Raw genomic sequence first — 23646 nt, 5'->3', positions numbered from 1 at the left:
CAATAATTGTTCTATTTCTTTGAAGAATGACATTGAAATTTTGATTGGAATAGCATTGAATCTGTACATTCCTTTGGTAGGATGGCCATTTTAATAATGTTTATTCTTCCAATCCATGAGCAGGGGATGTCTTTCCATTTCTTTGTGTCTTCTTCTATTTCTTTTAACAGTGTTTTATAGTTTTCTTTGTATAGGTCCATTACCTCTTTTGTTAGATTTATTCCCAAATATTTGATTTTTTTTGTTTTGATAATAAAAGGGATGGTTTTTTTTATTTCTTCTTCTTCAGATTTATTGTTTGTGTATAGGAAGGCTACTGACTTTTTCGTGTTGATTTTGTATCCTGCCACTTTACTGAATTGATTGATAAGTTGAATTAGTTTTTCTGTGGAGTTTTTGGGGTTCTCTATGTATATTATCATATCATCTGCAAATAGTGATAGTTTGACTTCTTCTTTTCCTATTTGGATTCCTTGGATGTCTTTCTCTTGTCTTATTGCTCTGGCTAGGACTTCCAGTATTATATTGAAGAGCAGAGGTGAGAGTGGACATCCTTGTCTTGTTCCAGATCTTAATGGAATTGCTTTCAGCTTTTCACCATTGAGAATGATACTGGCTGTTGGCTTGTCATAGATGTCCTTTATGATGTTGAGGTATGTTCCTTGTATCCCAAGAATTTCAAGGGCTTTTATCATGAATGCGTGTTGCACTTTGTCGAAAGCTTTCTCAGCATCTATTGATATTATCATATGGTTTTTATATTTCGTTTTGTTGATGTGTTGGATAACGTTGATTGATTTTTGGATGTTGAACCATCCTTGTGTCCCTGGAATGAATCCTACTTGGTCGTGGTGAATTATCTTATGGATAGATTGTTGGATTCTGATAGCTAAAATTTTATTGAGGATTTTTGCATCAGTGTTCATTAGGGAGATTGGCCTGTAGTTTTCCTTTTTTACGTTGTCCTTATTTGGTTTTGGTATTAGTGTAATGTTGGCTTCATAGAACGTGTTTGGTATTGTCCCTTCCTTCTCAATTTTTTGGAAGAGTTTGTGAAGGATAGGCACTAATTCATCTCTGAATGTTTGGTAGAATTCATTTGGAAATCCATCAGGTCCTGGGCTTTTGTTTTTGGGGAGGTTTTTGATTACAATTTCAATTTGCTAATTGTAATTGGTCTGTTTAGGTGTTCTATTTCTTCTTTATCTAGCTTTGGGTGATCGTAGAGTTGTAGGAATTTGTCCATCTCCTCTAGATTGTTGAACTTGTTTCCATACAACTGTTCATAGTAGTTACTGATTATTCTTTTGATTTCTGCTGTGTCTCTTGTGATTTCTCCTCTTTCATTGATGATCCTGTTTATTTGTGCTTTCTCCCTTTTTTCCTTTATGAGCCTAGCTATCGGTTTGTCTATTTTATTGATTTTTTCAAAGAACCAGCTCTTGGTTTCATTGATCTTTTGGATTCTTTTTTTAGTTTCAATTTCATTTATTTCTGCTTTGGTTTTTATTATTTCTTTTCTTCTACTGGTTTTGGGGTTTTTTTGTTGTTCTTTTTCTAGATCTTTGAGTTTTGAGATTAGGTTGTTTCTTTGAGTTCTTTCTTGTTTCTTGATGTGAGCTTCTATTGCTATATATTTTCCTCTTATTACTGCTTTTGCTGCATCCCATACATTTAGGATATTGGTGTCCTCCTTGTTTTTAAATTCAAAGAATTTTTTAATTTCTTCTTTGATCTCCTCATTAGTCCAGTGGTCTTCCAGTAGTGTGGTTTTTTATCTCCATGAGGTAGGAAAGTTCCTTGCCTTCTTTTTATGGTTTCTTTCTAGCTTGATGCCTTCATGGTCAGAAAAGATGTTTGATATGATTTCAATCTTGGTGTATCTGTTGATGTTTGTCTTGTGCCCCAGTATGTGATCGATCCTGGAGAATGATCCGTGTGCGCCTGAGAAAACTGTGTACTCTGTTTTTTTGGGGTTTAGAGTTCTATAGATGTCTTTTAAGCCCAAATGCTCTAGGTCCTTATTTAGAGCTTTAGTTTCTTTACTTATTTTTTGTCTTGTTGATCTATCCATTGTTGATAGTGGTGTGTTGAAGTCTCCCACTACGTATGTGTTTTCTCTGATGTCTGTTTTCAGAGAGGACAACAGTTGTCTGATATATTTTGGTGCTTCTTTGTTAGGTGAGTATATGTTAATGAGTGTTATTTCTTCTTGAAGTATTGTCCCCTTGATCATTATGTAGTGACCATTGGGGTCTCTTTTTATGTTTTTGAGTTTGAAGTCTGTTTTATCTGATATAAGTATAGCTGTTCCTGCTTTCTTTTTTGGTCCATTTGCTTGTAGGATTGTTTTCCATCCTTTAACTTTGAGCCTATTTTTATCTTTTGTAGCTAAATGTGTTTCCTGGAGACAGCAAAAGGTTAGGTTTTGTTTCTTAATCCAGGCTGCAACTCTGTGTCTTTTTATTGAAGAGTTTAGTCCATTTACATTTAGAGTTAATATTGATATGTTAGAATTTGTATTTGCCATTGTGTTTGTCTTTCCTTTGATTTTATTTATTTTTTAATACCTTTTTTTTTTTTGGCCTTCTTTCATTGTTATTCGTCCCTCTGAGGTTCTGGCTTTAGGATTCCTTGTAGTATTTTTTGGAGTGGGGGTTTAGTCGTAATGAAATTCCAGAGTTTCTCTTTGTCTGGAAGGTCCTTATACTTTTTTCATAGAGGAAAGAGAGCTTTGCGGGATAGAGTATTCTTGGTTGGCATCTGTTTTCTTGGAGTCTGTTGACTATGTCCCTCCACTCTCTCCTTGCCCTTAGTGTTTCTTCAGAGAAGTCTGATGTCAGCCTGATTGGTTTTCCTTTGAATGTTATCTGTTTCTTCCCTCTTGTCAGCTTCATTATTTTTTCCTTGTCCTGGATTCTTGGGAGCTTTACTATTATGTGTCTTGCTGTATTTTTCCTTTCGTTGTGGAAGTTTGGTGTTCTTCTTGCTTCTTGTATATCAATTTTCAGCTCCTTCTTTGCGTTTGGGAAGTTCTCTTCAATTATCTCCTGGAATATTTTCTCTGTTCCTACATCTCTCTCCTCTCCTTCTGGAATTCCTATAACTCTTATATTTCCTTTCCTCATGGAGTCAGATAGTTCCCGAAGTCTTTCTTCGTTCTTTTTCCTTCGTACTTCTCTTTCCTTTTCTGTTTTGGTTCTTTTTATTTCTGTGTCTTCAAGAGTACTTATTCGTTTTTCCATTTCATCTATTCTACTTTCATTGCTTTTCCCAGAGTTCTTTAGTTCCTCCATTAATTCTTTGATCTCCTGCGTTTCTTTTGCTTCCCTCTTTAGGGACTTAATTTCCTTCTTCTGATCATTGTTTTCCTTTATGAGTTCTGTCATTTTTTTAATCACGGCAATTTTAAATTCTCTTTCTGGAAGGCTCAGAAGTTCTTCCAAGTTCCTGTCGTTGCAATCTGGGGGTGGTTTTCTTTTTGTGGTGTGCTTTTTTCCTGAGGAGTTGTTAGGTTGCCTGTGGTTCTTCTACTCCCTACTCTCTGTTTTCTAATTTGTCGTATGCATGGGACACTGTGTTCGTCAGACTGGCCGGCATCTTGGGTTAACTTCTCCGCTCCCCTCTGGCTCCTCCAGGAGCCATCTCTGGCTTCTGAGGGATCTTTCTGCTGGTTTCAGTAAGTCTTTGCTTAAGAAATGTCCCTGTTCTAAAGTGGCAACGTGGGACTCAGTCCCTGAGCATCCGGTCTCAGGCACACTCTTCTGCGCGCCCGGTCTGCCCCGGCCGTGGGTGCCTGTTCCCTCTGTGGGCTCAGACTGCTGGTCGGAAGGGTCCTGGCGTGGGCTAACTTCCCAGCTGGCCACTCTCTCCTCCAGGAGCTTTCTGCCCTTTTCAATCAGTCTTAAGAAATTTCCCTGTTCTATGGGGTGTTAGTGACTTTTTTTTTCTGATCGCTAGGTGGCACCAGAGAGCTCTCCTATTGTCCTTGGGGGGCTGTTTTTCACCCCCCCCACCCCGTGGGACAGGGAACAGAGCGGGAATGTTAGGGTAAACCTCAATGGCTTTGGGGTGCTGTGTCTGCCTTGTGCCCCACCGTCGTGGAGAACCCACGCCCCAAACTTCGTGCCGTGGGTCTCAGTTCCAAAGCCCTCAGGTCCAGGACGCGGGCTGTAGTCCAGTTCAGTGGCGCGGGAATGGCGCCTTTTGCACCCGCTCCCGTGCCTGGGGGTCTGGTTCCTGCTTACTCAGTGAGGGACTTTCACCCCCGTGAGGGCCTCCTCGCGTCTCCCTGCAAGCCTAGGTCGCAGGCGCGGGGACCTGGGCAGCCACGATCCCGATCTGCATTTGCCTTTCAAGCGTGCCAAGCGCGCCGCTTTTCCGAGCAAGCTTACCGGCCAGCTGGGGGCTGTGTGCAGGTCTCCTCCAGAGTCTCTTTGTTCTCCAGTGGTGCCCGGAGCTGTTTGCTCACCGCCGCGGCAAATCCTGCAGGGTTCTCCACAGCTCCCGTTCACGGGGTGTGGTGGCTGCAATAGTTCCTTTCCACTCACAGTCCCGCTTGCTGCGTAGTTTGTTCTTGTTGGTCGGTTTAGTTTGTTGTTTTCCTCCTCTCTGCGGGTTGGAGAGTGCCGACTCTGTGGGTGGGGGAGGGGAGCAGGGTTATGCGCTTTCCTCCCTTCTAGTCCTCTTTTATGGCCACTTTCTTCTATGGGTAGTTTGCTGGAGTCACCCATTTATCTTCCGTGTCCCAGTTCTCACTGGGACCTGCCGCTTTTCCTCCCTATTAACTTTTTTTTAATGGGAGATCTTACTCGCAGAGTCTCCTTGCCGCCATGTTGCTCCGCCACCTCCCTCATTAAAATTTTAACAAACCAAATCAAACGATGCATTAAAAGGATTATACATTATGACCAACTGGGATTTATACTAGGAAAACAAGGATGATTCAACATCTGAAAATCAATCATCAAAAGGAAGATAAACTCCACATGATCATATCAATAGATACTGAGAAAGAATTTGATAAGATTCAGCATCAGTTCATGATGAAGACAATTGAAAAACTGGGAATAAATGGAACCTATCTTAATAAAAAAGCCACATCTGAAATACCCACTGACATAATAATCATTCTCAATGTTGAACAACTGAAAGATCAGGTATAAGACATCAATGTCCACATTCACCACTACTATTCAATGTAGTATTATAAATCCTAGCTACAGCAACTAAGCAAGAGAAAGCTATAAAAGAATTCCCCAAATAGGGAGAGAAGTAGCACAGCTATCATTATTTGCAGATGATAATATACTGAGAAAACCCCAAAGACTCCAGTGAAAAACTAATTAAATCAATAAACCAGCAAAGTGAAGTGGCAGGCAACAAAATCAACATTTAAAAGTCGTTTGACTTCCTATATGCAAACAATCAGTTAGAAGAAGAAATTAAGAAAGGCACTCCATTTACAATCACACCAAAAAAAAAAAAATACCTGGGGGTAAACATAAAAATGTAGGTGAAGGATCCATACAAGAAAAATGATAAAACATATTAAAAAAACAGAAGACACAAAGAAATGGAAAGATAGTTTCTGCCCATGGATTGGAAGAATCACCATTATGAAAATGGCCATCATACTCCAAGCAATTTACATATTTGTTGCAATCCAAATAAAATTTCAATGGCATTCTTCAAAGAAATTGGACAAATATTATTGAAATTCATATGGAACCACAAAAGAACACAAATAGCCTGCGCTTTCCTGACAAAAAAGGGGGAAAACTGCAGTATTACACTCCCAGACTTCAAACTATACTTAATAACTAAAACAAAATGGTATGGGACAAAAACAGACACACAGACCAATGGAATAGAATTAAGATCCCAGAAATAAAACCACACATATATGGACAGCTAACCTATGACAAAGAAACAAAGAATATACACTTGGAAGGAAGAAAGCCTATTCAATATATTGTGTTGGGAATATTGGACTTCCACATGCAAGAAAATGAAAGTAGACTACTCTCTTACACCATACACAAAAATCAAAATAGAAAAAAGACCTGGATGCAAAACCTGAAACCATGATATACATAGAAGAAAGCATAGGCAAAACAATCTATGACATAGGTTTCAGGGATATCTTTGAGGATACATCCATGGTAGCAGGGAAGAAAAAAGAGAGCATGAATAATTGGGACTACATCAAACTAAAAAACTTCTGCACAGTGAAAGAAATGTTAACTAAAATGAAGAGACACCCTACTGGATGGAAGAAATATTTGCATACCATACATATGACAGGGGCTGATATAAAATAAGTAGAAAGATCTCATAAAACTCAGAAACTGCAGGAGAGAACTGGGACATGGAAGATAAACGGGCGACTCTGGCAAACTGCTGGAAGAAGAAAGTTGCCATAAAAGAGGACTAGAAGGGAGAAAAGCTCAGAACCCTGCTACCCTCACTCACCCACAAAGTCGGCACTCTCCAACCAACAGAAAGCAGGATAAAAACAAACAAACTAACTAAAACATCCAACAAGAATAAACTACGCATCAAGCGGGACTGTGAGTGGAAAGGAACTATTTCAGCCACCGCACCCTGTGAACTGGAGCTGTGGAGAACCGTGCAGGATTCGCCACGGAGGTGAGCAAACGGCTCCGGGTGCCATGGGAGAAAAATAAAGACTCCCAGGAGACCTACAAACAGCCCCAGGCCAGCCAGTAAGCTTGTGTGGAAAAGCGGTGCGCTTGAAAAGCTTACGTGGATCTGGTCTTCCCAGGTCCCCAGCCTACAACCTAGGCTTGTCGGGAGATGCGCGGGGGCCCTCATTGAGGTGAATGTCCCTCACTGAGTAATCAGAAACCAGGCGCCTGGACACAGGAGAGGGCTGCAAAAGGCGCCATTTCTTCGGACACTGAACTGGGCTACAGCACGAGTCCTGGACCTGAAGGCTTTGGGAACTGAGACCTGGGGCACGAAATTCGAGGTGTGGGATCCCCACAACGGTGGGGCACAAGGCAGACACAGCACCCCCACGTCGTTGAGGCTCTCCACTCCACTCCCACTCTGTTCCCCAGACCCATGGGCTAAAAAACAGTTCCCGAAGGACAGTAGGAAAGATCTCTGGTGCCACCTAGCGACCAGAAAAAAAATCACCAACACCCTATAGTTGGAAACCAGGCATCACAAAAACACCCTCAGGCGCTGAGAGAGGGTGGGCCACGCAAACGCAAAAGGGGGTAAGAAGGGAAATAGGCGTGGAGCAAGACCCCATACTGGAACTGATAGCTAGGCACAGTATCTGGGGTGTGGGCCATGCCATAGCAGCGGGCACTGCACAGGGTGACAGCCAGTGTTTTGGATCTGATAGCCCTGGAACTGAGACCTAGAGTACAGACTTCAGGGCATGGGATCCATATAGCTGCGGGCACAACACCTGGTGAACACAAGTCAGACACAGCACTTGGCTTGAATAAGAGCCACTGTGTTGAGGGGCTCCCCTGCGCCCCCTCTCCGCTACTCAGAGAACTACTGGGAAAAAGCATAAGTCAGCTAGTACGGGTCTCTGGCGTCACCTCGTGACCAGAACTAAATCACCAATTAGCTGATTCCCTGTTGGAACTGAGTAAATACAGAGGGAGGGAACTGTAAGAGACAGAGCCCAGCAACACAGCATCAACACCCTGGTGGAGTTTTGGCCTAGCAGTGTTGGTCTTAGTCTGGTAAACAGTTTCCAACACCCCTAAAGGAGCACGCCAAAGAGATGCCTGCCAACACCAGTGGCACAAAGTCCCAACGCATAGAACTAATTAGAAAGCAAACAACAGGGAGAAGAAAAAATATAAATAACCAAGCAAACAAGCAAGCAGGAAGACACACCACAAAAAGAAACACAGTCACCAGAGCTCAACAATGACATGGAAGAACTTCTCGGCCTATCAGATGGAGAATTAATAATCATCCTGATTAAAAAGCAGAAAGAAAATGAAAAGGAAAAAAATGAGTTGAGACAAATAATCACTGAACAGAAGAATGAAATTAAGACCTTAAGAAAGGAAAGAAAAGAAATGCAGGAAATAAAAAGATTACTAGAAGAGATAAAGAACTCTGGGAAAAGCAATGAAAACAGGATCAATGAAATGGAAGAACAGATCAGTACTATAGAAGATACAGAAATAAAAAGAGCCAAAAGTGAAAAGGAGAGAGAAGTGCAAATGAAGCAGTATGAGGAGACTCTTAGACAATTATCAGACTCCATGAAGACAGGAAATATAAGAGTTGTAGGCATTCTAGAAGGTGAGGAGAGAGACAAAGGAACTGAGAAATTTATTCAAGGAGATAATTGAAGAAAACTTCCCAAGCATGATAAAGGAGATGAATATAGACATACAGGAAGTGAGAAGAACTCCCGATTACCATAATGAAAAGAAAACTACGGCAAGACACCTAATAGTAAAACTTGCAAGAGTCCAAGACAAGGAAAAAATAATGAAACTGGCAAGGCGGAAGAAACAGATAACTTATAAGGGAAAACCAATCAGGTTAACTTCTGACTCCTCCAAAGAAACATTACAGGCAAGAAGAGAATGGAGTAACATATTCAGCAAACTTCAAGACAGTAAATGCCAACCAAGAATACTTAACCCTGCAAAGCTCTCCTTCCTCTATAAAGAAAAAAAATATGGACCTTCTCAGACAAACAGAAACTCCAGAAATTCATTACAACTAAACCCCCACTCAAAAATTCTACAAGAAGTCTTAAAGCCAAAACCAACAGAGGAATGAACAAGAAGAACAAAATAAAGCAAGGAATAAAATCACAAAAAAGACAAACAAAATACAAATACAGATGCCAACATATCAATATTTACTCTAAATGTAAATGGATTAAATACATCAGTAAAAAGACACAGAGTATCAGGCTGGATTAAAAAACAAAATCCAAACTTCTGCTGTCTCCACAAAACACATTTAACCACAAAAGATAAACACAGACTGAAAGTAAAAAGTTGGAAAACAATCCTACAAGCAAATGGACCAAAAAACAAGGCAGGGACAGCCATTCTTATATCAGATGAAATAGACTTCAAATTAAAAAAAGGTAAAAAGAGACATAGATAGGCACTTCTCCAATCATAAAGGTATCAAGCTAGAAATAAATCATGAAAAGAAAATAAGGAAACTTCCCACTTCATGGAGATTGAAATCCACATTACTGGAAGACCACTGGACTAATGAGGAGATCAAAGAAGAAATTAAAAAATACTTTAAATTGAACGACAAGGAGGACACCACAATCCAGAATGTATGGGATGCAGCAAAAGCAGTAATAAGAGGAAAATATATAGCAATACAGGCTCACATCCACAAACCAGAAAGAACTCAAAGAAATAACCTAATCTCACATCTCAAAGAGCTAGAAAAAGAACAAGAAAAAAACCCTAAATCCAGTAGGAGAAAGGAAATAATAAAAATCAGAGCAGAAATAAATGAATTGGAAATAAAAAAAACAATCCAAAAGATCAATGAAACCAAAAGTTAGATCTTTGAAAAAATAAACAAAATAGACAAACCTCTAGCAAGGCTCACAAAGAAAAAAAGGGAGAAAACACGTATAAATAGGATTATAAATGAAAGTGGAGAAATCACAACAGACTTAGTAGAAATCAAAAGAATAATCAGAGATTACTATGAACATTTATATGCAAACAAATTTAACAACCTAGAAGAGATGGACAAATTCCTAGAACGATATAATCATCCAAAGCTGGACAAAGAAGAAATAGAACAACTAAACAGACCAATTACAAGCAGTGAAATTGAAGCAGTAATCAAAGCACTCCCTCAAAACAAAAGCCCAGTCCCAGATGGCTTCACAAATGAATTCCACCAGACGTTCAGCAGTAAATTAGTGCCTATCCTACACAAACTCTTTCAAAAAATTGAAAAAGAAGGAATACTACCAAATACGTTTTATGAAGCCAACATTACACTAATACCAAAACCCAACAAAGATGGCACAAAAAAGAAAATCACAGGCCAATCTCCCTAATGAACACTGATGTAAAAATCCTCAGCAAAATCCTTGACAACAGAATCCCACAATGTATCCATAAGATAATTCACCATGACCAAGTAGGATTTATTCCAGGGACACAAGGATGGTTCAACATCCGAAAATCAATCAATGTAATCCAACACATCAACAAAAAGAAAAATAACCATATGATCATATCAATAGATGCTGAGAAAGCATTCAACAAAGTCCAACAGCCATTTATGATGAAGGCCATCTATGACAAGCCCACAGTCAATATCATTCTCAATGGTGAAAAGCTGAAAGCATTCCCATTAAGATCTGGAACAAGAAAAGGATGTCCACTCTCACCACTGCTTTTCAACATAATACTGGAAGTCCTAGCCAGAGCAATAAGACAAGAGAAAGACATACAAGGAATCCAAATAGGAAAGGAAGAAGTAAAACTATCAGTATTTGCAGATGATATGATAACATGCATAGAGAACCCCCCAAACTCCACAGAATAACTAATTAAACTAATCAATCAGTTTAGTAAAGTGGCAGGATACAAAATCAATGCACAAAAATCAGTACCTTCCTCTACACAAACAATAAATCTGAAGAAGAAGAAATCAAGAAAACCATTCCTTTTATTATTGAAACAAAAAAAATCAAATACTTGGGAAGAAACCTAACAAAAGAAGTAAAGGATCTATACAAAGAAAACTATAAAACTATAAAACACTTGAAAGAAATAGGAGTAGACACAAAGAAACGGAAAGACATCCCCTGCTTATGGATTGGAAGAATTAACATTATCAAAATGGCCATCCTATCAAAAGCAATCTACAGATTCAATGCTATTCCAATAAAAATTTCAATGTCATTCTTCAAAGAAATAGAAAAAATATTGATGAAATTCATATGGAGCCACAAAAAACCCTGAATAGCCAAAACCCTCCTGAAAAAAAAAGAAAGGAATGGAGGCATCACTCTCCCAGATTTCAAACTATACTACAAAGCCATAATAATCAAAACTGCATGGTATTGGACCAAGAACAGACACAGGACCAATGGAATCGAATAGAAAACCCAGAAATAAACCCACAGATTTATGGTCAACTAATCTTTGACAAAGGAGCAAAGAATATGCACTGGAGCAAAGAAAGTTTGTTCAATAAATGGTGCTGGGAAATCTGGGTTGCTACATGCAAATGAATGAAACTTGACTACTACCTCACACCATGCACAAAAACCAACTCAAAATGGATTAAAGAACTAGACATAAGACCTGAAACCATAATATATATAGAAGGAAATATAGGTGAAACACTACATGACATGCACCTCAAAGACATCTTTACAGACACATCACCCAAAGCAGTGATAGTGAAGGCAAAGATAAACAGCTGGGACTACATCAAATTTAAGAGCTTCTGCACAGCAAAAGAGACAATAACCAAAACAAAGAGAAACCCCACCGACTGGGAGAAAAATTTTGCACACAACACTAATGATAAAGGACTGATGACAAAAATCTACAAAGAGCTGATGAGACTCAACAAAAACAAAGAAAATAATCCAGTCAAAAAATGGGCAGGAGGGCCTCCCCGGTGGCACAGCAGTTGAGCGCTGGGTTGTGAAGCTCCCCGCGGCCTCTGCGGCACCAGTTCCATCCCCAGCTGCTCCCCGGCCACCAGAGGAGGGTCCCACATGGCGCGCAGACCTCTCCTGCCGCTCGCTGCTCCCCTCAGCAGTGTACTTCGGTCCTTCTGCCTGCTCTGCTCCCTGCTCTGGCTCTGGTGAATTCTCTCACCCTCCTGCACTTCTGACTGTACCCAGTGCATGTATAAACAAATAAACAAATAAATAAACAAATAAATAAATAAATACGTGCCTCTTAAAAAAAAATGGGCAGGAGAGCTAAAAAGAAACTTCTCCAAAGAGAAAATGCAAATGGCCAAGAGGTATATGAAAAAATGTTCAACATCACTTGTAATCAGGGAAATGCAAATCAAAACTACAATGATATACCATTTCAACCAGTGAGAATGCCACATATTAAAAAAAAAAAAACTAGCAACAACAAATGTTGGCGAGGATGTGGAGAAAAAGGAACTCTCCTGCACTGCTGGTGCGAGTGCAAACTGGTCCAGCCACTATGGAAAGTTGTGTGGAGACTCCTCAACCTACTAAAGATAGAGCTTCCATATTATCCAGCAATTCCACTCCTAGGTATTTACCCAAAGGACACAGAAACATCAATTCCAAAGAACACCTGCACCCCTATGTTTATAGCAGCACTATTTACAATAGCTAAGCTTTGGAAACAACCCAAATGCCCAAAAACAGATGACTGGATCAAGAAGATGTGGTACATATACACCATGGAATATTATTCAGCATTCAAAAAAGATAAACACATGCAATTTGCTGCAACATGGATGGAGTTGGAAGGGATTATGCTCAGTGAAATAAGCCAGAAAGAAAAAGAAAAATACGGGATGGTGTCACTCATAGCAAGAATCTAGAAAACCTTAATAAGGGACCAGGAAAAAGAATAACTATAAGAAAGTCAAAATCCAAATCAACCAACGACTATGAACCAGAGACACACTATGGGGGTGGGAGGGCAGGAAAAGGAGAGATTGGGGTTGCAATTGTATGGGGAATATAAAAATAAAATAAAAAAAACTCACAAAAAGTAAATAAAGAAAACAAAAAAATGAGCAGAAGATCTTCATAGGCCCCTTTTACAAAGAACACATGCAGGTGGTCAACAAGCACATGAAAAATTCTCATCATTCCTTATCATCAGCAAAACGCAAATCAAAACCGCAATGAGATATTACCTCACACCAGTGAGAGTGACCTATATTCAAAAAACCAGCAACAATAAATGCTGGTGAGAGTGTAGAGAAAAATGAATCCCTTTACTCTGTTGACTGGTCTAGTCCCTATTGAAATCACTGTAGAGTTTTTTCAAAGAAGAAAAGTAGAACTGCCATGTAATGCAGGAATTCTACTCCAGAGAACACAAAAACACTCTTTTGAAGGGAAACCTGCATTCCTGTAATCATGGCAGCACTATTTACAATAGCCAAGATAGGGAAACATCCTTAATGTCCCAGATGAGTGAATCAAGATGTGGTATAATTTCCAATTCATTTATTTCTGCTTTGATTTTTATTATTTCCATTCTTCTACTGGCTTTAGGGGTTTTTTTTTTGTTGTTCTTTTTCTAGCTCTTTGAGATGTGAGATTAGGTTGTTTCTTTGAGTTCTTTCTTGTTTGTTGATGTGAGCCTGTATTGCTATATATTTTCCTCTTATTACTGCTTTTACTGCATCCCATACATTCTGGAAAGTGGTGTCCTCCTTATCATTCAACTCAAAGTATTTTTTAATTTCTTCTTTGATCTTTGATCTCCTCATTAGTCCAGTGGTCTTCCAGTAGTGTAGATTTCAATCTCCATGAAGTAGGACGGTTCTTTGTTTTCTTTTCATGATTTATTTCTAGCTTGATGCCTTTATGATCGGAGAAGATAGTTGGAATGATTTTGATCTTCATGTGTCTGTTGATGTTTGTCTTGTGGCCCAGTATGTTATCAATTCTGGAGAATGATCCATGCGCACTTGAGAAAAATGTGTACTCGGATGTTTTGGGGTGCAGTGTCCTATAGATTTCTTTTAAGTCCATGAGTTCTATGTCTTCATTTAGGGCTCTAGTGTCTTTGTTTATTTTTTTGTCTCGTTGATCTGTCCATTGGTGAGAGTGGGGTGTTAAAGTCTCCCACTATATATGTATTTTCTTTAGTGTCTGTTTTCAGAGCTGATAATAATTGTCTAATATATTTTGGTGCCCCTTCATTTGGTGAGTATATGTTGATGAGTGTTATATCTTCCTGATGTATTGTCCCCTTGATCATAATGTAATGTCCATCTATGTCTCTTTTTACCTTTTTTTTTAAAAAGATTTATTTATTTATTTATACAAGCACTGGGTACAGTCAGAAGCGCGTGACGGTGAGAGAATTCACCACAGCTGGAGCGGGGAACAGAACAGGCAGACTGACGAAATACACTGCTGAGGGGAGCAGCGGGTGTGGCAGGAGAGTTCTGCACACCATGTGGGACCCTCGCTGGTGGCCAGGGATTGAACCGGCGCTGCAGAGGCTGTGGGCAGCTTCGCAGCCCAGCGCTCAACCGCTGCACCACCAGAGGAGGCCCCTCTTTTTACCTTTTTTAATTTGAAGTCTATTTCATCTGATATAAGTATGGCTGTTCCTGCCTTCTTTTTGGTCCATTTGCTTGTAGGATTGTTTTCCAACCTTTTACTTTCCATCTGTGTTTATCTTTTGTGGTTAAATGTGTTTCCTGGAGACAGCAGAAGGTTGGATTTTGTTTTTTAATCCAGCCTGCTACTCTTGTCTTTTTATTGATGAGTTTAATTCATTTATATTAAGAGTAAATATTGATATGTGGGCATCTGTGTTTGCCATTTTGTTTGTGATTTTATTCCTTGCTTTATTTTGTTCTTCTTGTTCATTCCTCTGTTGGTTTTGGCTTTAAGACTTCTTGTAGAATTTTTTGGAGTGAGGGTTTAGTTGTAGTGAATTTCTGGAGTTTCTGTTTAACTGAGAATGTCCATATTTTTTCTTTATAAAGGAAGGAGAGCTTTTCAGGGTAAAGTATTCTTGGTTGGCATTTGCTGTCTTGAAGTTTGCTGAATATGTTACTCCATTCTCTTCTTGCCCATAATGTTTCTTTGGAGAAGTCTGAAGTTAACCTGATTGGTTTTCCTTATAAGTTATCTGTTTCTTCCCCCTTGCCAGTTTTATTATTTTTTCCTTGTCTTTTCTTTGTCTTGGACTCTTGCAAAAGATCAATGAAACCAAAAGTTGATTCTTTGAAAAAATAAACAAAATAGACAAACCTCTAGCAAGGTTCACAAAGAAAAAAAGGGAGAAAACACGTATAAATAGGATTAAAAACAAAAGAGGAGAAATCACAACAGACCCAGTAGAAGTCAAAAGAATAATCAGAGATTACTATGAATACTTATATGCAAACAAATTCAACAGCTAGAAGAGATGGACAAGTTCCTAGAATGATACAATCATTCAAAGCTGGACAAAGAAGAAATAGAACAACTAAAGAGATCAATTACAAGCTGCAAAATTGAGGCAGTAATCAAAGCACTCCCCAAAAACAAACCCAGGGCCAGACAGCTTCACAAATGAAATCTACCAAACATTCAGTGTGAATCAGTGCCTATCTTACACAAACTCTTTCAAAAAATTGAAAAAGAAGGAATACTACCAAATACATTCTACAAAGCCAACATTACTCTAATACCAAAACCAAACAAAGATAGCACAAAAAAGAAAATCACAGGCCAATCTCTCTTATGAACACTGATGCAAAAATCCTCAACAAAATCCTTTCCAACAGAATCCAACAATGCATCAAAGGGATAGTACACCACAATCAAGTGGGATTCATCCCAGGGGCGCAAGGATGGTTCAACATATGAAAATCGCTAAGTGTAATCCAACACATCAACAAAAAGAAAAATAAAACACATATGATCATATCAGTAGATGTTGAGAAAGCATTCAAAAAAGTCCAACATCCATTTACGATGAAGGTCCTTGAAATTCTTGGATAGAAGTAACATACCTTAACATGATAAAAGCTGTATATGACAAACCCACTGCCAATATTATTCTCTATGGCGAAAAGCTGAAGGCCTTTCCTTTAAGATCAGGAAAAGACAGGGCCTCCCCTGGTGGCACAGTGACTGAGTGCTGGGCTGCAAAGCTGCCCACAGCCTCTGCAGCACTGGTATGATCCCCAGCCACCAGCGATGGTTCCACATGGCACGACAGACTCTCCTGCCACACCTGCCGCTCCCCTCAGCAGTGTATTTCATCAGTCTGCCTGTTCTGTTCCCCACTCTGGCTCTGGTGAATTCTCTCACCCTCCCGCACTTCTGACTGTACCCAGTGCTTGTATGAATAAATAAATAAATCTTTAAAAAAATCAGGAAAAGACAGGAATGTCCTCTCTCACCACTGCTCTTCAATATAATACTGGAGGTCCTAGCCAGGGCAATAAGACAAGAGAAAGACATACAAGGAATCCAGATAGGGAAAGAAGAAGTAAAACTATCACTATTTGTAGATGATAAGATAATATACATAGAGAACCCTAAACACTCCACAGGAAATCTACTCAAATAATCAACCAGTTCAGTAGAGTAGCAGGATACAAAATCAACATGCAAAAATCAGTAGCCTTCCTATACACAAACAATCCATCAGAAGAAGAAGAAATCAAGAAAACCATCCCTTTTATAATTGAAACAAAAAAATCAAATACTTGGGAATCAACCTAACAAAAGAGGTGAAAGACCTATACAAAGAAAATTATAAAACACTGTTAAAAGAAATAGAAGACACAAAGAAATGGAAAGACATCCCCTGCTCATGGATTGGAAGAATTAACATTATTAAAATGGCCATCTTCCCGAAAGCAATATACAGATTCAATGCTATTTCAATAAAAATCTCAATGATATTCTTCAAAGACATAGAACAAATGCTGATGAAATTCATATGGAACCACAAATAGCCAAAGTCCTACTGAAGAAAACAAAGGAGAAAGGAGGTATCACACTTCCAAACTTCAAGCTACACTACAAAGCCATAATAATTAAACCAGTTTGGTATTGGATCAAAAACAGGCACACAGACCAATGGCACCGAATAGAGAGCCCAGAAATAAAGCCACACTTATATGAACAACTAATCTTTGACAAAGGAGCAAAGAATATGCAATGGAACACAGCCAGTTTGTTCAATAAATGGTTCTGGGAAAACTGGACCTCCACATGCAAAAAAAAATTAAACTAGCCCACTACCTCTCACTGTGCACAAAAATAAACTCAAAATGGAGAAAAGAAATGGACATAAGACCTAAAACCATAAAATATATAGAAGAAAATATAGGTAAAACACTACAAGACATGCACCTCAAAAACATCTTTAAAGACTCATCACCCAAAGCAGTGATAGTGAAGGCAAAGATAAACACCTGGGATTACATCAAACTGAAAAGCTTCCACAGCCAAACAGACATTAACCAAAACAGAGAGACACCCCACTGATTGGGAAAAATCTTTGCATTCCATTTAACTGATAAGGGACTGATCACAAAGATATACAAAGAACTCACAGGGTTCAACAAAAACAAAATAAACAATCCAGTCAAGAAATGGGCAGAACTCAAAAGACATTTCTCCAAAGAGGAAATGCAAATGGCCAACAGGCATATGAAAAAATGTTCAACATCCCTCTTCATCAGGAAAATGGAAATCAAAACCAGATTAAAATACCACCTTACACCAGTAAGAATGGCACATATTCAAAAAACAAGCAATAACAAATGTTGGTGAGGATGGGGTGAGAAAGGAATGCTCCTACATTGCTGGTAGGAGTGCAAACTGGTCCAACCACTGTGGAAAGCTGTCTGAAGTTTCCTCAGTCTACTAAAAATGGAGCTACCATATGATCTGGCAATTCCACTACTAGGGATCTACCAAAGGACACAAAACAGTGATTTAAAAGAACACCTGTACACCTATGTTTATTGCAGCACTATTTACAATAGGTGAAACCTGGGAACAACCCAAATATCCAAAAACAGATGAGGGATCAAGAAGATGTGGTATATATACACAATGGAATATTATTCAGCAATCAAAAAAGATAAACTCATGCCATTCACAGCAACATGGATGGTGAAAGAAGGAATTATGCTCAGTGAAATAAGCCAGAAGGATAATGAAAAATATCAGATGGTTTCACTTATAACGGGAATATAGGGGAGGCCTCCCCAGTGGCGCAGTGGTTCAACACTGGGCTGTGAAGCTGCCTGCACGTGCTGCCTCTGCAGTGCTGGTTTGATCCCCGGCCTCCGTCAAGGGTCCCACATGGCGCACAGAACTCTCCTGCCGCCCGCTGCTCCCCTCAGCAGTGTACTTCGGTCCTTCTGCCTGTTCTGCTCCCCGCTCTGGCTCTGGTGAATTCTCTCACCGTCCCATGCTTTTGACTGTACCCAGTGCTTGTATAAATAAATAAATAAATAAATCTGTTTAAAACCCCCCCCAAAAATAGGAATATAGGGGAACCAAATAAGACATCAGTGTAAAAAAAATAATAATAACAGTGAAAAACACAACAAAGTGAAAACAGACAATTATAAACCAGAGACATACTGCAGGTGAGGAGGAGGGAGAGGGGTGAGAGGGAGGAAGTGAGGAAGTGAGGAGCACAGGGGACTGTGGTGATGGTGCATGGGTGCCTTGGGGAAGGAAATTCTAGGGGGACTCAATCTGTGGGGGTGAGGGGAAGCAAATATTGTCTAAAAATGTAAACAATGATAAATGTTAAAATAAAAAAAGAAGATGTGGCATATATACATGGTAGAATACTACTCAGCAATCAAAAAAGAAACTCATGCTATTTGGAGGATAGTGGATGGAGCTGGAAGGGATTGTGCTAAGCAAATTAAGCTGGAAGGAGAATGATTAAACACCAAATGCCATCACTTATATGCAGAATATAGAGAAACCAAACAGGGTCAGTTGAAAGCAAACATTAAAACCAATCTGTGAAAGCAGACCACAGACATTGCACAGAGGAGCAGGGAGGGGGTTGAGAATGGGTTGGGGTGAGGAGAACCTAATGGACAATGATTGAGGACTATGGACGCTTTGGTAGTGGGAGAGTAATGGTGACAACACCTGAGGGGAGAAATTCTATATTGTAAAAATACTAACAAAGATGTTAAACCCATAGTACTTCATTAAATAAAGAAAATTAAATTAAATGGTTAATTTTATGTCATGTGAAATGCACTTTTTTCAAAGTTCAAAAAAATGTTAGCAGGATATTGACCTGAGCAGTGTAGAACTTGGAACTACCCTGGTTGGTCAGGACTAGCATAGCTGGGAGATCCCCGAAAGACCTACAGTCCTACCACTCTGGAGTTCTGGAGCAGAGGGAAAATCTTGGATTGGGGTGTAGTTGCCTGCTCCCAAAGAGGCGCACTCAGCAGGGACAGAGCTTAGAATGGACAATTAGTATGAACCCTAACAAGACACTAGGGATTGATTCCAAGGTGATAGGATAGAGGGTAAATTGGACTCTTTGAGGTCCTAGTGATTCCAGATCTGGGTCCAGAGACCTGCTAGCCCATACCATTCAGCCCAGGAAGCTCTCTCAAACAAGAGGTGTATCATCTCCTGCCAGATATCTCCATAGCAATAGGGGACACCTTCTACAGGTAAGTAGAGAGAGGCTGGGCACAGGGAATGGAAGCAGTAAATAGGGGCTTTGGAGTCACCAGTTATAGTTGCTGTATGGGCTCAGAGAAGTGGCTTTGCCTCTCTGGCTCAGCTCATTTGTCTATATTAAAATCATAGTAAAATGGGGAGGGCTTTATGTGTGTAAGCCCTGATAAGATGTTCCAACTTCTGGTTCTTGCATCATAGAGTTGAAAAGCTTTGGAAAAAGAAAGGTTATACTCAGCAGTGCATTGTTCTCTCTACCCACTTCATCCTATAGATGGAGTGAGGAGAGCCTGTTTTAGAGAACAAACAAAAAATGAAGCTTGTCAAACTCCCTCTCATGCATCATGTGCACAGGATAGGTAAGAAATGTTAGTTATTACTTGCAGGGTGAGGGGGTTCCAGTGTAGGGTTTTAAGCAAACGAGAGGCTGGTCACTTTGTTTTGGTAGTGGTCACTGTGGAGGTTGAACTAGAAGAGCAAGCCAAAAGGACCAAAAAATGTAGCTGGGTATCAGTGTGTGTGTGTGTGTGTGTGTGTGTGTGTTTCAGGGATTCATAAAAAGACATAATCCCAAGCTGAAACAGTATGTATTCATCACCCAACATAAGAACTAAAACTATTTATATACCCCTACCCCTCACTCCAATTTACTTCCCTCCTGCCCTTCTCTCTCCTTTTTGATAGCCAACTTTACATAAGTGCAAAGTATCATTTCTGTTACATTTTTTCACTCTGCAGAATGCATCCATGAACAATACATGGACTTGTGCTGCATGTTTTTACACTACATAGGCAAGATCCTGTGCGCATCCTTCTATGATGGTTTTACTTTTGCCAGTGCTTTTTAGAGTCATCCAAATTGGTGTGAACAGTTTCACATTTCTTCTATTTCTTTATCTATGGACTTAGATTGTTTCCATATTTTAGCTAGGGAAATAATGCTGAATTTAACATATGGATGTATATCTTTTTGAGTCAGTATTTCTATTGTCTTTGGATAATACCCAGAATTGGCATTGGTAAATAATACAGTAGTTTTATTTTATTTTTAATTTGGACTCTCCAAACTATTTTTTATAGTCCTGCACCCACATAATTTTTAAAAAGTGTTTCTTTTCAAAATACAAATTATTTGTTATATTTAACACTGAACATTAACAGTACAAAACAGTCCCTGAATTTTGTATTAATTTTCTAGGGTTGAAAAAAAATTTTCTAGGGTTGAAATCACTGTGAATCTTTTATTCTCTGTTATCAACAAATGCTACATATCACTGTTTGTGGTATGTAATGGAACATTAAAAAGTTTATTTAAACTTTCCACTCAGAGATATTATTTTAATGTTTTATTATAAATAATAAAATTTCAATTATGAAAACATCACACACATATGATATACAGAAGTGCGCAAACAATACAATCCAAATAAATCTTAACTATTTAAGAACAACTTTGAAATTTGAGGATAATGATAAACTGGCACCTCTCTTACACCACAGAGCATTAGATTAATGCACAACCATTTTGCCACCTGACAGCAATCAAATTGGCAAAAAATTTCACAATTGTCTCTCAGTTGTCACCCATGTAGCAAAACTCAATAATAATTAGCTTGAAATATTGAGCTAATATTATAATTTTATTGTTAATTATCTTTAATATTTTTTGAAGGAAATATAAGGGTATTTCCTAGACTGATAAAATTCTGAATTTCAGCAACAGGACAATTGTATAGGTAAATGTTGGCTTTACATAGTCTTGGATTAGCCACAGGAAGTCGTGGTTGCTTTTGACATGCAGACAAGACAAATTTTTGCAGTCTTGAGGTGCAATGGAGAGAGAAGGTAAGCAGTATCTGGAGAGAATAAAGAAAATATTCCCTCAAAGGTGGAAGAAATTTTGGAATTTTTGAGCCTCAGTTTTCAGTATCCCAAAATCAGATTCTGAGTGATGGATTTGAACACAGGTTATTTGGGAGATAATTCCAGGAGACCCAATAATTAAGGGGAAGTGAGAATGAGGATAATCAGTTACCCACTCCAGGTAACTAGGGAATGATGCCTCTAGGGATCCCTGAGTGACTGTAGAGGACACCTCATATCTGTCCTCCTCAGGAGTAATAAAGACAATGTTTTCACCCAATAAACCTCTCTCTTGCTAGCCAAAGGGTATGTCAACTCTGCACTTCTGGGCTACCTTGTGTGTAAGTGAGACTGCTACTGTGTCCAGATGAAGTGTGAAGGCACACAAATACAGGGGATGGAGGTAGAAATGTTTAGTGTGATAGATAGCTGTCCACCAAGCTGCAGGGTCATTCTGACATTGGACAGTAGAAAATAAATGGCATGTTAACTGATGAAGCAGCAAATGGGAGGTAGAACCTGTTACAGGAGACAGTGGAAAGAACTGATGAAAGATGAGTTCTAGGTGATATTGAGGGAACTACCCTGGTCAGAACTCTGCACAGTCTCCTATTTTCTTTGTGATTGACCCAGAATGGCCATGGAAAGGGGAAACCTCACCCAGGTCTCTGAGTTCCTCCTTTTGGGCCTCTCAGAAGACCCTAAGCAACAACAGCTGCTGTTCATACTCTTCCTGAGCATGTACCTGGTCACAGGACTGGGAAACCTGCTCATCATCCTGGCCATCATCACTGACACCCGACTCCACACCCCCATGTACTTCTTCCTGGCCAAACTGGCCTTTGTGGACATTTGCTTCACTACCACCACCATCCCCAAGATGCTGGTCAATCATGTCACAGGACACAAAGAAATAACTTATGCTGGCTGCTTGACCCAGATGTTCTTCTTCATCTGGTTCGCTGGCATTGACAGTTTCCTGCTGGCTGCCATGGCCTATGACCGCTATGCTGCCATCTGTCACCCTCTGCACTATGCCACATCTGTGACACCACAGCTGTGTATCCTCCTGGTGGCAGCATCCTGGACCTCAGCTTTTGGGAATTCCCTGACTCACACACTATCACTAACTCGCCTCTCATTCTGCACCCACAACCGTGTTCCCCATTTCTTCTGTGACCTCAGCCCTCTGCTCAAACTGGCCTGCTCTGATATTTTTCTCAACAATGTAATGGTGTACACGGTGGGTACTATGACTGTTATCACACCCTTTGTGGGTATCTTGATCTCCTACACATGTATTTTTGCTGCAGTTCTGAGAATCCCATCCAAGAGAGGCAAGCAGAAAGCATTCTCCACCTGTGGCTCTCATCTCTCTGTGGTGTCCCTGTTCTATGGTACACTCATTGGGGTTTATTTCAGTCCTATGTCCTCCCACACAGCCCAAAAGGACACAGCCTCTGCAGTGATGTATACTGTGGTCACTCCCATGCTGAACCCCTTCATCTATAGCCTACGCAACAAGGACATGAAAGGTGCCTTGGGGGCCCTCATCAGTGGAAAGCCAGCTCCCACTTAGTGACATGAGTATCAGGATAACCAAGTCTCCAAATACAGTGCCTGTCTTTTTTTCATTTTCCCCCAAAGTTCTAATTTTAGATATTTACTTCATATCACTTTAGGTTCATTTGTGCATTGCTTCATTCTTCCAACAGTTATTTATTGAGTGACTACTACATATTAGGTACTCCATTAAGGGCTTGGGGTCCAACAGCAAATATACAAAACCCCTCATTTGTGGCACTTACAATGCATGGGCTGGGGCACCTACACTTCTCTAGAACATACAATGGTGAGTTCCTTTTTCTCCACATCCTTGCCAACATTTGTTGTTGCTAGTTTTTTTGATATGTGCCATTCTTACTGGTGTAAGGTGGTATCTCAATGTGATTTTTATTTGCATTTCCCTGATTATAAGGGATGTTGAATATTTTTTCATATGCCTGCTGGCCATTTGCATTTCCTCTTTGGAGAAATGTCTTTTAAGTTCTTCTGCCCATTTCTTGACTGGATTGTTTACTTTGTTTTGTTGAGCCCTGTGAGTTCTTTGTATATCATTGTGATCAGTCCCTTATCAGTTGTCTGGAGTGCAAAAAATTTTCCCAAGCAGTGGGGTGTCTTTTTGTTTTAGTTAATGTCTCTTTTGCTGTACAGAAGCTTTTTCAGTTTGATATAATCCTAGGTGTTTATCTTTTCCTTGACTTTCTTTGTTTTGGGTGATGAGATGCAATGGAATACTATTCAGCAATCAAAAAAGATAAACTCATGCCATTCACAGCAATGTGGATGGAACTAGAAGGAATTATGCTCAGTGAAATAAGTCAGAAGGAAAAAGAAAA

The 23646-nt window shown here is 39.6% G+C and overlaps 1 protein-coding gene across 1 annotated transcript; it reads left to right on the top strand.

The window, feature by feature from the left end:
• Positions 1-21881: 21881 nt before the first annotated feature.
• LOC311181566 (olfactory receptor 1f45-like) lies at positions 21882-22826 on the top strand (the record flags this gene model as incomplete). The annotated part of the gene is made up of 1 exon (XM_084250013.1): positions 21882-22826. The coding sequence occupies one exon, from the start codon at positions 21882-21884 to the stop codon at positions 22824-22826; it is 945 nt and encodes a 314-aa protein (XP_084106139.1).
• Positions 22827-23646: the final 820 nt, after the last annotated feature.

This window comes from Talpa europaea, assembly GCF_964194135.1.
Source record: "Talpa europaea genome assembly, chromosome: 12".
Taxonomy (NCBI): Eukaryota; Metazoa; Chordata; class Mammalia; order Eulipotyphla; family Talpidae; genus Talpa; species Talpa europaea.
The sequence above is the reverse complement of the archived record's forward strand: the minus strand, read 5'-3'. Positions and strand labels throughout refer to the sequence as shown.